This window comes from Phragmites australis, chromosome 1 (assembly GCF_958298935.1).
Source record: "Phragmites australis chromosome 1, lpPhrAust1.1, whole genome shotgun sequence".
Classification (NCBI taxonomy): domain Eukaryota; kingdom Viridiplantae; phylum Streptophyta; class Magnoliopsida; order Poales; family Poaceae; genus Phragmites; species Phragmites australis.
Genome location: NC_084921.1, coordinates 24,358,608 through 24,372,645, shown reverse-complemented (window position 1 = coordinate 24,372,645; position 14,038 = coordinate 24,358,608). Strand labels below are relative to the sequence as shown.

Here is a 14,038-nt window from a genome sequence, read left to right as displayed (position 1 = left end):
TGGAACTTACCCCAAACTCTACAGGCAGATCAAGCTTATATGCATTATCATTAATCCTTTCCAAAACTTGAAATGGACCATCGGCACGAGGCATTAATTTTGACTTGCGCAAATCAGGGAACCTGTCTTTTCTCAAATGCAGCCAAACCAAATCGCCAGGTTCAAATGTAACATGTTTCCTACCCTGACTACCAGCAAGTCTATATTTAGCATTCTTGCGCTCAATATTTTCTTTTGTTGTCTCATGCATTTTCAGAATTAGTTCAGCACGTTGTTTGGCATCAAGATTAACCTTTTCTGAAGTTGGAAGAGGCAGCAGATCAATTGGTGCACGAGGAACAAAACCATACACAACTTCGAAAGGGCACAACTTAGTGGTAGAATGCACTGAATGATTATAAGCAAACTTAACATGAGGCAAGCATTCTTCCCACATTTTCAGATTCTTCTTTAAAACAGCCCTAAGCATAGTGGATAAAGTTCGATTAACCACCTCAGTTTGTCCATCAGTTTGGGGATGACAAGTAGTACTAAATAGCAATTTAGTCCCCAATTTAGACCATAAAGTTCTCCAAAAGTGGCTGAGGAACTTAGTATCACGATCAGAAACTATAGTATTTGGCACACCATGTAACCGAACAATCTCACGAAAAAACAAATCAGCAACATTGGTAGCATCATCACTTTTATGACATGGAATAAAATGTGCCATCTTAGAGAATCTATCCACAACAACAAATATACTATCCCTCCCTTTTTTTTGTCCTAGGTAGTCCTAAAACAAAGTCCATAGAAATGTCCTCCCACAGAATGCTAGGAACAGGTAGCGGTATATACAAACCATGTGGATTAAGTCGTGACTTAGCTTTTTAACATGTAGTGCAGCAAGTAACGTAGCGTTCCACGTCCCTTCTCATCTTTGGCCAAAAGAAATGACCAGCAAGTATATCCTCCGTCTTCTTCACTCCAAAATGTCCCATCAGTCCACCTCCATGCGCTTCCTGTAACAATAACAAACGAACGGAGCTAGCAGGAATGCATAGCTTGTTAGCTCTAAACACAAAGCCATCCTGGAGGACAAATTTATTCCATGTTCTTCCCTCTTTACAATTCAGCAACACATCTTTAAAATCAGTATCATGTGCATATTGCTCTTTGATTGTCTCTAATCCAAATATTTTGAAATCAAGTTGTGTCAACATGGTATATCGCCTAGACAAAGCATCAGCAATAACATTCTCCTTTCCCCTCTTGTGTTTGATAACATAAGGAAAAGACTCAATGAATTCGACCCACTTTGCATGTCTACGATTCAGTTTATCTTGACTTCGAATGTGCTTTAATGATTCATGATCAGAATGTATAACAAATTTTTTGGGCCACAAATAATGCTGCCATGTTTCTAAAGTTCGAACCAAAGCATATAATTCCTTATCATATGTAGAATAGTTCAAACTAGGTCCACTTAACTTCTCACTAAAATATGCAACAGGCTTTCCTTCTTGTAACAACACGCCACCCAAACCAATTCCACTAGCATCACATTCTAGCTCAAATATCTTAGAAAAATCTGGAAGTTGAAGTAGTGGTGCATGTGTTAACTTATCTTTCAATGTGTTGAAGGAGTTCTCCTGTACATCTCTCCACACAAACGGTACACCCTTTTTGGTAAGCTCATTCATTGGTGCGGCGATGGTGCTGAAATCTTTCACGAAGCGATGGTAGAATCCTGCAAGTCCTAGAAAACTTCGCACCTGGGTAACCGTGGTAGGAGTTGGCCAACTCTGGATTGCCTCAACCTTGGCCTGATCAACTTCAATGCCCTGCGGAGTAACAACATAGCCAAGAAAAGAGACTCGATACGTACAAAAGGTGCACTTGTCAAGGTTACCAAATAAGCGTGCATCATGTAAAGCATCAAAAACAGCACGTAAATGGTTAACGTGTTCCTTTAAAGATTTGCTATATATCAAAATGTCATCAAAATATACCACCACAAATCTGCCAATAAAAGCACGCAAAACTTTGTTCATTAATCTCATGAAGGTGCTAGGTGCATTAGTTAAACCAAAAGGCATTACTAACCACTCATATAACCCAAACTTAGTTTTGAATGCCGTTTTCCATTCATCCCCTAACTTCATGCGAATCTGGTGGTACCCACTACGCAAATCAACTTTTGAAAACACCATAGAACCACTTAATTCATCAAGCATATCATCTAACCTAGGAATAGGATGACGATATCTGATGGTGATATTATTGATTGCTCTACAATCCACACACATGCGCCATGATCCATCTTTCTTAGGCACTAAAATGACCGAAACAGCACAAGGACTAAGAGACTCACGCACATACCCTTTATCAAGTAATTCTTGAACTTGACGTTGTATCTCCTTAGTTTCTTCCGGATTTGTTCTGTATGGCGCACGATTAGGCAAAGAGGCCCCTGGAATGAGGTCAATTTGGTGCTCAATACCTCGAATTGGTGGCAGCCCTGGTGGTACATCCTTTGGAAAGACGTCAGTATACTCCTGCAAAAGGTTAGCCACCACCGGAGGCAAAGAAGATGGAATATCCTCGAATGAAAACAATGCTTCTTTGCATATCAAACCGTAACAAATGAAATTGCTAACATCTAAAGTTGAGATGTCAGATTTAGTTGCAAGGAAACTGGAACCTTTTAATTTTATTTCTTTAGAAAGACTTGGTTCAGTTTTATTCTGGTTGTGAGATTGCTCCAACTCACTTGCTACAATCTGATTTTCAGATTTTGGGGTCTCATGATTTCTGCTAGCTCTAGCAAGATCATCTTTCAAAATTTGTTCAGGAGTCATGGGATGTAACACAATCTTCTTGCCTTTGTTCATGAGAGAGTATTGATTTGCTCTACCATGATGCAAACAATTTTTATCATATTGCCATGGTCTACCTAACAACATAGAGCATGCTTGCATAGGAACGACGTCACAATCAACATAATCATGATAAGAACCTAAAGCAAAATGTACTCTCACCATACGAGTTACCTTAACCTTATCACTGTTGTTAAACCATTGAATATAGTAGGGATGAGGATGCGGTCTAGTGGAGAGTGCTAGCTTTTCCACCATCTCCATGCTGGCCAGATTGTTACAACTCCCACCATCAATGATTATACGAACTGATCACTCCTTGACGATGCCTTTAATTTGAAACAAGTTGTGGCGCTGATTGTGCTCAGCACGAGCAATCTGAGCACTTAGCACGCGTTGTGCAATAATACTCAAATATTGGTCCGCATCACTGGCGCGCACGTGCTCTTCTTCATGCTCTGAATTTGGTTTGCCATCTTCACGTTCAGCTAGCAAAGCATAGGTGTCTTCGTCAAGATCGCTTGCTGAATCGTACTCGCCATCCTCATGAATTATTAGCACGCGCTTGCTCGGACACTCCCTCATCATGTGGCTGAAACCCTTGCAGCGATGGCATTGAGTGTCTTTTGTGCGTCCCGTTGATGCAACCGATGACGATGAACTTCTGGTCGAAGCTTGTGTGGCACTTTTTGTCGGTGTGGGTGTACGGGGTGCTGAAATTGAAGTAGAGGATGCTGGTTTGTTGATGGAGGAACTTGGTGTGGTGGTACGGGTGGACGGAACAGCGGAGGTTGGAGGCGTCCATGAAGTAGTGCGACCTGCAGAAAAGTTAGTTTTTGTCCTCGATTGTCATCCTTGCACCTCACGTTCAGCTTTACAAGCAAGATGGAATAAACGAGTCATCGAATTATACTCCTTATAATCTAGAATGTCCTGGATTTCTCGATTTAAACCACCTAAGAAACGAGCCAAAGAAGCTTCCTCATCCTCAACTAAACCACAACGCAACATGCCAACTTGCAATTCTTGATAATATTCCTCTACTGAACTAGTACCTTGGCGTAAGCGCTGCAATTTGTTTAATAAATCTCTAGCATAGTATGAGGGAACAAATCGATGTCTCATGATCAGCTTTAATGCTTCCCAAGTGGTGGGTATATTATTTGGATGAAGGCGGCAATGCTCTCTCCACCAAACAGAAGCAAAATCAGTGAATTCACTAGTGGCAGCCCTAACTCTTCTATCCTCAGGAAAATCATGGCATGCAAATTTTTGATCAACAAGTAATTCCCAACTAAGGTAACAATCGGGATCATATTTACCTTCGAATGATGGCATGTTGAATTTTACCTTAGAGAAAATGTCATCACGATCGCGTACCTTGTGTCGCGGTGGATCACGTCGCATACCTTGCCGATTAAAGCGTAGCCGACGATGGTCACGGTCATTGTCGTAATTGACGACATTGTCATCCTCTGAATCAGCGGTGTAGTTTCTGGAGTTGTCACTGTTGGGAGGTCCCGGGGCAGCAGCTGCAAGCATATCAAGTCTAGATAAAATGGTGGCAAGGGTACTGTTAGCAACTCCCTGCGCGGTCTCGATGGACCGGAGGCGGTCTTCTTGCAGCGACATACGCTCATTAGTGAGTCGTACATCCTCGCTAAGGCCCTCGGTGGTGATCCTCGTCATCCTCTCAAAGTGAGAAATAATACCCTTCGTGCGTGGAGAGTGTTGCTGCGGACTCTCATTACCTGACATTGTTAGTAGAAGACAAAAAATACAAAGATAATGTTCCTATCATTATGTAGGATGTGGTGAAAACTCGCTCGACTCTCAAGCTTTAACTAAAGCTCTTACAAGTTCTTACCGTGCAGCAAGTGTTGTCGGCTGTTGGCGGTGTCAACAGTTCATCAAAGCTTGGATAAAGCGATTGCCAAGGGACCGAACGAACGTACTGGGTAGAATGTGGAGCTTGGATACAGTTTTCTCACGCTCACAATTTAGTGGCACAATATATCAAATAGTAATACACGCTGAAAAGATGCTCAACCACTAGCCTAGTTGCTGATCAAGCGAAAAAAAAGTGACGAGTAGACAGCAACACACACACAAAGATAATGGGACTATTGCAATCAAAGGATGAGCTATATATAAAAAAAATTGAGAGTGTCGTCGAAGCTCGTATTGCAACAGTTCAAGGAGAGACACTAGCTATTGCTCAAATTCGAAATAAGAGGGCACAAGATTGCTCACAGACTTGATGAACTGCAGCCCCAAACAAAAAATACTTGATATAGAAAAACTTTTGGCCTCCTTTTTTTTCTATATATATTTTTTTCAGTTATGTTTTTTCTTTCTTTCTTTTTTTTTGGTTTCCTTTTTTTTTTTGCCAACACAAACTTGCAAAACAACAGTGATCCTGAACACGTGATGATGATCATGACTTGATCAACAAAAAACTTGTGGCGCACAACCTACCAATGAGCAGTCCCTCGAGCAAATTCAACAAGCTAGTCTCAAATAGGATCAAAGTTGTCGCAAAGAACAGATGGGTTCACAAAGAAAACGTGCAACTCAGTAGATATAAGTGATGTTTTGTTGCACAACCAGCAAAAACTAGCAACTCGCACCAAACAACAAGATGATTGCTATACAATTCAGGGTGCGCAAAACAGTAGCTAATAAGAGGATGAAAATTTTTGTGGCACTATTTTTGGTATTTTCTGCTATTGGAGGATACAACTAGATAGAAGATGACACAAGCTATCCAACGGATCAAGAAACACTAGATTCCGATAACAAAACACGAACGAAACAACGAAACAGAGTGGAACAAAAGGCAACGGCTTAAGTGATGCAAAAGGAACAAGACCAGCAACTTCTAGATGGATGCAGCACAAATTCAACCATGCAAAAACTAGATGATAAAATTGCTAATGGCTAAAACAATGATTCGGATGTTATGATCTAACCTTTTTTTTTTTGGCTTTTTCTGGACTCTAGGGATGAAACAATCAACTAGTAATAAAAATAAGAAATGTCTCACCGATCAACCTAGAAATCTGATACCACTTGATAAGGGGATTGGTCCCAATATTTCGATGAGAGAGATTCTTTCGATTTGGTGGAAGTGAATTTGACGATCCGACTACACCGTACGACGACGATGCGCCTTAGCAATCGCTAAACCAACTCCGGAGGGTTGTTGACCTTGCCGTGAGCACGATCAAACTGAACACGAGGTTCAATTCCTGCGAGTAACCGAAGAACAAGCAAGAACTCAAGTAAAAGCAATCTAAAATTGCAATGATATTGAAAAAAACGAACAAAGTGGGGTTCTATTGATGATCTTGACAAGGTGGCTGTCCAGCACAACTCGAAGACTCAAAGTTTGCACGTAGCTAAACCAATCTAACAAAACCCGTCTCTTCTGCGGTGGTTCCTGGGTATATAAGGGTAGAGGATGACCAGGAGGTGTTGGAGTCGTAATCCTACCCTAGGACGCACCCCTCAAAGGCTCTACTTGATACAAGGCCCATCGGACCTAAATAAGGTGGCGCAACACCTGTTTGCAGAAACAGACTCGATTTTAAATTGATGATAGAGATTGACTCGGGATGAATTTGGAGATGAGGACGGATCCGTTGGAAAGTAGACTTGATAAGATTTCCATGAAGTCCTAGAACGTCCCAAACGGAGTCCGGATGAAGTCGGTATGGCCGAACTAAATTGATGCTGTCATACAACCGAATCCGAATCGAACTCGTGGATAGGACTTGTTTTACGCTTGGTGACTCCACTTCTGCACTTGGGCATGTTCGGTTCCTCTCCCTGGTTCCTAAGGACAAGGAAATCATCACAAGAATTAAATAGTATCACATTCTTTGAAACATTCGTACGCATCCCTAGGAACGCATTCACCTGATGATTAAGTTGATGAGCGCGAGCTCTAGTGAGTGGTCCTTGTATTGTTGGAGAAGTGGTAGCAGATGTTGGTGTAGTGGGCGTAACAATAGTGGAGATGTCCTCATCAGCAAGGTGCTGGGTCGGAGCTCCCAGCCGCCCCCGAGCAACCTATGGGTCTCGGGGCTCCTCCTAACCAGGGAGTCGAGCCCGAGACCATGGCTCCTCCCGACCAGGGAGTTGAGCCCGAGAGCTCGGCCGGCCCTGACCACTGTGCCGAGCTCGGGGCTGTGTCAAGCCCTCGAGCGAGGCCTCAGTCCGGGCCCGCCGTATACAGCGACCGGTGTACTTTGTTAGTGATGTCCTCCGAGATGCCAAGACAAGATACCCTCAAGCCCAGAAGATGCTCTATGCTGTACTCGTCGCTTCCAGGAGGTGCGCCACTACTTTCAGGAGCATAAGGTCTCGGTGGTAACCACATACCCCCTGGGGCCGATCCTCCGGAACCGAGAAGGCACTGGGCATATCGTCAAGTGGGCGGTCGAGCTCACAAAATTCGATTTGCACTTCGTCAGCCTCTAGGCAATCAAGAGATAGGCTCTGTCTGACTTTGTGGCAGAGTGGACGCCAGTCCTCGAGATTGACAATGAAGAGATTTCCACATACCTCGAGCAAGACGGGCCTAGGTACTAGGTCATGCACTTTGACGGCTCCCCCCACGCTGAAAGGCGCGGGGGCTGGAGTGGTGCTCACCACCCGAACGGGTGAAGTACTCCAGTACGTCGTATAGCTGCACTTCCGAGCAACCAACAACATGGCGGAGTATGAGGTCCTCATCGCTGGCCTCCGAGCAGCGGTGGGCCTTGGGATTTGGTGCCTGCTGGTCAAGGGAGACTCCTAACGAGTGGTGAACCAAGTATCCAAGGAATACCAGTGCGCGGTTCCTCAGATGGCGGCGTACGTGGCGGAAGTCAGGAGGCTGGAGAGGCACTTCGACGACCTGGAGCTGGAGCACATACCTCGCCGCGATAAAGCTCTAGCCTATGACCTCTCCCTCCCGGCCTCTACCCGGGCACTCGTCCCAGTCGTAGCCTTTGAAGAAAGGCTCACACGGCTATCCGTCCTGCCTGCCGACCAGGATGAAGGGGAACCCTCGAGCCTAGTTGGGGGAACCCAGGCAGCACCCTTAGTGGGAGGTCCCGTCAGGGTGTCACCACCTGGTGAGTGCGCTGCGCTTGCCGGTGTTTCTCAAGATGCCCTGTGGATCGACGAGATCCGAGGGTACATGAAAGAAAACATCCTACCTGGGGATGATGCCTCTGTGGAGAGGATTGCACGGCAGTCCAAATGTTATGCCATTGTAGATGGGGATCTCTACCGGTGCAGCACGGACGGTGTCCTCCTGAAATGCATCACCCGGGCAGAAGGCAGTGAGATCCACGAGGGCCAGTGCGGTGGCCATGTATCGTTCCGCACGCTGGTCGGGAAGGCCTTTCGGCAAGGCTTCTACTGGCCTACAGCCCTCTAGGATGCTTCCGAGTTGGTTCGGTGCTGCAGGGTGTGCCAGTTCTACGCAAAGCAGATTCACCAGTCAGCTCAGATTCTTCATACCATCCCCCTGTCATGGCCCTTTGCGGTCTGGGGGTTGGACATCCTGGGTCCATTTTCCCGAGCAATCGGGGGCTATGAGTACCTCTACGTCGCCATCGACAAGTTCACCAAGTGGCCGGAGGCGATCCCAGTCGTCAAGGTTACCAAGAACATGGCGATCCAATTCATCCACGGTATCACAAGTCGCTTTGGCGTCCCGAATAGGATCATCACCGACAATGGCACCCAGTTCACAAGTGCCCTGTTCGGGGACTACTACGAGGACCTCAGCATCAAGCTCTGTTTCGCCTCTATCGCTCATCCTGCAATGGGCAAGTCGAGCATGCAAACACCAAGATACTGAAAGGGCTAAAAACCCAGACCTACGATGTGCCAGCAAAGCATGGGAAAGGGTGGATCGACAAGCTGCCAGCTGTGTTATGGGCCAACCGGACCACGCCAAGCCACGCCACCGGGGAGACGTTGTTCTTCCTTGTGTACGGCGCCGAGGCGGTCCTCCCCTCCAAGCTCGGTCTTGGCTCCCCTCGGGTGAATGCCTATTCAGAAGACGAACAGGAACAGCGAAGGCGCAACGACGTCGATCACTTGGAGGAGCGTCGACGACGAGCCGCCGTCCGAGCAGCCAGATACCAGCAGAGCTTGCAGTGCTATCATTAGCGTCACATCCGGGCCCGGTCACTCGAGGTTGGGATCTAGTTCTCCGACGCGCCCAAACGCGCGAAGGAAAGAATAAACTATCCCCTGTGTGGGAAGGCCCCTTCATCGTGACTGCTGTCCCGTGACAAGGCTCGTTTCGACTGGCCACAGAAGACGGGCAGCCGCTCCCAAACACGTGGAACATCGAACATCTACGCAAGTTTTATCCATAAGATGACATGTTTATGCTCGGGCTAACCAGGCCAGGGGTCCCCTCTGCCCAAGTTGGCCGGGGGCTGCCACCAACCATGTAAGTTACCACTTCTATACAAATTGTCAATATACACTCTTATTCTGAGTTTTCTCTCTGGAATCTATATGTTTAATCTGTTTGGTGAGGTGCTCGATTTGTGCAAGAAAACATGCTCTCTCATTTTTCCCGTTGATAAAAACGGATCCCAGTCAGTATGCGCGCAGGCAGTAGCCGCTGACTTAAGTCTATTGTGGTAGGCTGTGGTGCCTGGCTACATGGCAGTACCCCGAGCACTACCGAGCCTCTGGGGTAATCCTACCGCTTGAGCAAAGAGTGGTCGGGACCACCTAGACCCCAGGGGCGGGCTGTCGGTGCTCAGCCTGGTCAGTCCTACCCTGGGCATCACCGAACCATTGGACCTCTTGGTTACGCCTCTGTCTGTACACTTCGCCAGTCCGGGTATTCGAGAGGTCTCGGATCAAAAATGAGAGCAGTCTATAATGAGTACCGCACTAATAGAGCGCACCAAGCAAAGAGTCTTTTCCTTTTTCTTAAGTTTACAGATCAATGATCAAAAACCAAGCTGCCCGACTACAAGGGCCTCAGTGCCCAGGGCGCTGCTCGAACCTATGGGGTCCTTGGGTAATCTTATCGCTCGAACATGAGCGGTCGGGACCGCCTAGCCCTTGGTTCTCTCATTGGTTTTCCGGTGCTTGGGTGCTCCGTGCGGGGGAACCAACGTTCCCGGACGCCCCAAGCTCAGGTCTTCGATCCCTTTCCTGGACTGGTCTGCTGGAAGGCTGACAATTGTCCGGTGAGTAACTAAAATTACATGAATTTCCTCTTATACATACGCAATAAACTATTGTTCCCGAGTTATCCTCGGGACCATCGCATTCTAATCTGTTCGGTGAGACGGTCTCCTCATGGCAAAACCCTGCCCACGTGTTCGCTTTTCCGGAACGACAAAAACGGACAGTAGTCGGTGTACCGAACAGGCGGCAATGGCTTACCTAGGTCCTTTACGGTGGCTGTGGTGCCCAGCCGGCTTGGCAGTACCCCGAGCACTACCGAGTCTCTGGGGTTCTCGGCTAATCCTATTGCTTGAATGAAGAGTGGTCGGGACCACCTAGACCCTAGGGGTGGGCTGTCGGTGCTTGGTCTGGTTAGTCCTACCCCGGACACCTCCAAACCGTGGGGACCCTTGGTCACGTTTCCGCCCGCACGTGTCTCCGGCCTGTTTGTTTGGGAGGTCGCAGGGTGGAAAGTGTTCACTGGTCGTGGCGTGCACCGTGCTGGATAGACTTATCTGTGTCTCTTTGACTTAGCAGCTGCGGACTCGCGAGGGCTCAGGGGCTAGATGCTCGGGTGGTTCCACTACTCGTACGATGAGTGGTCGGGGCAACCTAACTCTCGGGGGAAGAAGGACAGGCTCTGTCTGGCTAGTGCCTCTCGGGACATCAAGCAAAAAGCAAGACAACATATAAAGACCAACACAGAGCAGAGTTTCGATCCCAAAGAAAGGCTTCTATTATATTAAAAGGAACCGTATTTACAACATTCCAAAAACAAAAAACCTAACTATCTACAGGCTCAGGCGGAGGCAAAGACATGTCGTTGCTGCAGTCACCGCTCGGTTCCGGCTCAGGCTCCCGCACAAAACATGCCGCCACCTCGACGGCGATGTCGCGGACGGCTTCCCAGGCGGCAGCTTCCTCGACCTCGACCACGCCCTGCTGCACTGGCTCCAGCGGGAAGGTAGGGTCTCGACTGCGATAGCAGGCGAGAACGTGCTCAGCCACTCCTTGGGCCAGAGCACGCCCCTCCCGGGTCGCTAGCTCCTGCACAGCGTCTGGAAGGGCCTCGAGGCGCCGGGCGATCTCTGCAAACCCGAGGGCAATGTGGCCAGTCGTCTCCTTGTCCAGCGACTGCTTGCCCACGAACACGCGCCCGAGTTTGGCCTTCTCCATGGAGTTCCGTGCCTGCTGAAGGATGTCCTACATCATCAGCTTCACATTAGTCCACTCGGCGATGACGGTCTCGAGCACATCCTGTGCGTTCTTCAGCCGGTTCTCGAGGCTGGTGCCGTCGGCGGCGCTGGTAGGGACGCCCCTCGTGAATGGGATCTCGGTCTGAGCTCGCTGCAGCTGCTCGGCCCGGGCCTCGACTGCCTGCTCTCAGGCAGCCAGGTCGGCCTCCCGCTTGGCGACCAGCTCCTCCCGGGTGGTGAGTGTTGACGATGCCGAGGTGGCATCCACCTCGCTCAACCCGATCTGCTCCTCCTGGGCATCAGGGGCCACCGCTGTTATTTCGATGTCGGTCTCGCATATCGCGACCAGCTCTTCTCGGCGGAGGACTTCGGCGCGGCCACGCTCGAGCTCATCATTCTGGTGGCCAAGTCTTCCTTGGCAGACCGCACGTCCTCCTCCGTTTTGCTGGCCGCCTCCTCCCGAGCAAGCAGCTCTGCGGCGCACCTCCAGGACACCTAGTCGCACTCGGTCGTGAGCCGCTCCATGCGGCTGGCCTTCTCCTACGTAGCGACGGCTTCGTCACTGGTCTCCTCCAGCACCTCCCGCTCCTCAGCCACCTCGTGCAGGGATTTCTCGTAAGACGCGCGGGCCAAGGCGATGCGGGTCTCCAAAAGCTTTCGGGCCTCCTCCAGCTACCCCTCTCATCGACCAGGGCGGTGCGCTCTTTGTCGAGCTCCACCCGCTTTGCCGCCACGGCCACTTCGAGCCGCCCGATGACCTCCCGGGAGCTTCCCAGCACCTCCGGGAGGGGTTCCGGGGCCTGGCCAGAAGGTGGCCGGGGGCTGGGTCCCCTGCAAGCCCTCTCTGTAGAGGCGCTCGGGGTCCCCAACGACTGTCGTGCTGGCGCCGCCCTCATCACGACCACCTCCCCTCCGGCCACTCGCTCCTTCCTCGGAGGGCTCGGGGCAGGTTCGGTCGACGCTTGTTGCTCGGGACCGACCGGGGCCCTCGGCTCAGGGCTGGCCGGTGCCCTCGGTTCGGGGTCCGCTGGTGCGCTCGGCCTTGGAACAGGGGCTGGCCTCGGTTCCTCCGATTGCCTCTGGCCTCCTGCGGGATCCTTGGGTGGCCTAAAAACAACAAAAAAAAGGGTCAGTAACAAGCCAAAATCCGGGCAGATGTGCTCGAGATAGAAAAGGAGCTTACGTGGTTTTGGCCCGTGGTACCGCCACCGAGACTCTGGGATCCAAAAGTCGGGGCTCTGCAGCTTCGGTCCGGCCTCTGCCTTCTCCTTTTCGGGGGAGGGCTCTGGCCCTCGGGCTATTGTGGGCCGGCCCCAGTGGCCGCCCCGGAGCCCGTCTCCAGCGGCTGGTCGGTCCGACCACCTGCCGTTGCACCGCCGGCCAGGCCCTAGCCCTCGGGCTGCCGCGCCCAAGATCCGGCCTCCATCCTAGACTCCGCTCCCGAAGATTGACTGCCTCAGCCACCCCCCGTCGCGTCGCCCGCTGCCGACCATTGACGCGGAGGTGACAGCGACGATGATGAAGACGGCTGAGGGACGTACGCCCGGGGACGCTTCCCCTTGTCTCCTAGGGCCGCCGGCCTACTGCCTTCAATGGCGACGCCCCGCCCTCCGTTGTCATCCACCCCAGGGATTTGTATGGTCCCAGGGTTCCAGTGCCCCGGACGATCCACCAAGCCTTGGGCGTCGAACTCCGGCATGGACGCCTGCAGCGCTGCTCGGCCTGGGTCTACGCAGAGCGTCAGGTCCTCTCGGGGCAGGACCGCCCCGGCGAGGTCGTCGACGCCGGTCACCACCTTTAGCAGGGCCGCCAGCGCCCCCTCGTCAAGGTCTCTGTCCGGGCCGATGTGGGTCCTCGTCAGGTCGCCCAAGCCGGTGTACATCCAGGCAAAGCGGGCACGCTCCCGCAAAGGGGCCAGATGGCGACGCAGGTACTCGGCGACCACCATCTGCGAAGTCAGTCCCGCCCAGCGCAGGTCGTCGATGCGGTTCAGCACCGGGCGCAGGCGCTCATCCTTAGCGGGGGCCGCCTCCCAGATCGGCCTGTGGGGCTCCGCCGATGTTTGGGACAGCGTGAGGTGGTCATGGGGGCTGACGTTGACGTAGACTTAGTCCCGGCGCCAGTCCTCCCATTTGTCGCACAGAACTTGCGGGATATAGAGTTCGCCGAGCCCCTCCCGCAGGCGGATATTGCAGCAGCCGACCACCTCCACCTCGTCGGATCCTTTCCTCTTCCCAGCCTCTCGGAGGATGAAGAAATGCCGGAACAGAGCGACCGATGGTGGCACTCCCACGAACATCTCGCAGAAGTGCAAGAAGATCGCCAGAATCACCACCGAGTTTGAACTCAGGTGGGCTAGCTGGATGCCAAACGTGTCCAGCACTTGGAGGAAGAACGTCGAGAATGGCGGCACCAGTCCGGCGGCGACGAAGGACACGAAGATCACGATCCGCTCTGGCCGGCGCGTGGAGGGTGGAAAGTTCGCCGGCGTCACCACCGACGCCTCCCGCTGGCTGGTGGGTACCATCAGCTTGCGAACCTTCTCTGCCCCCTCCTCGTTCATGATGTGGGACTTTTGGCAGGACGTTGTCGGAGCTCGACGTGTCCCAGCGACCGCTTCCTTCCCTCGGCATTCTTTGGGGGTGGGGAGTGTGCTGAAGGAGTTGAGAAAAAAGGAGCGCTGCAAACTGAAGAGGGCGAGAGCTCCCAGTGCGCAAGGAAGAAGAAGACAGGAGGTGGCGATCGCAAAGAGTGGCGTGGGGGGCAACGGTTCATTCCCCGTCTCCT

General features: G+C 51.0%; 1 protein-coding gene across 1 annotated transcript; it reads right to left on the bottom strand.

Annotated features, from left to right (window-relative positions):
* Nucleotides 1-959: 959 nt before the first annotated feature.
* On the bottom strand, nucleotides 960-2,840 carry LOC133883626 (uncharacterized; the record flags this gene model as incomplete). The annotated part of the gene is made up of 3 exons (XM_062323002.1): nucleotides 2,018-2,840; nucleotides 1,764-1,855; nucleotides 960-1,337 (listed from the first exon to the last, which is right to left on the bottom strand). Coding segments are annotated over exons 1-3 (1,293 nt in total), but the record flags the coding sequence as incomplete, so codon positions are not given.
* Nucleotides 2,841-14,038: the final 11,198 nt, after the last annotated feature.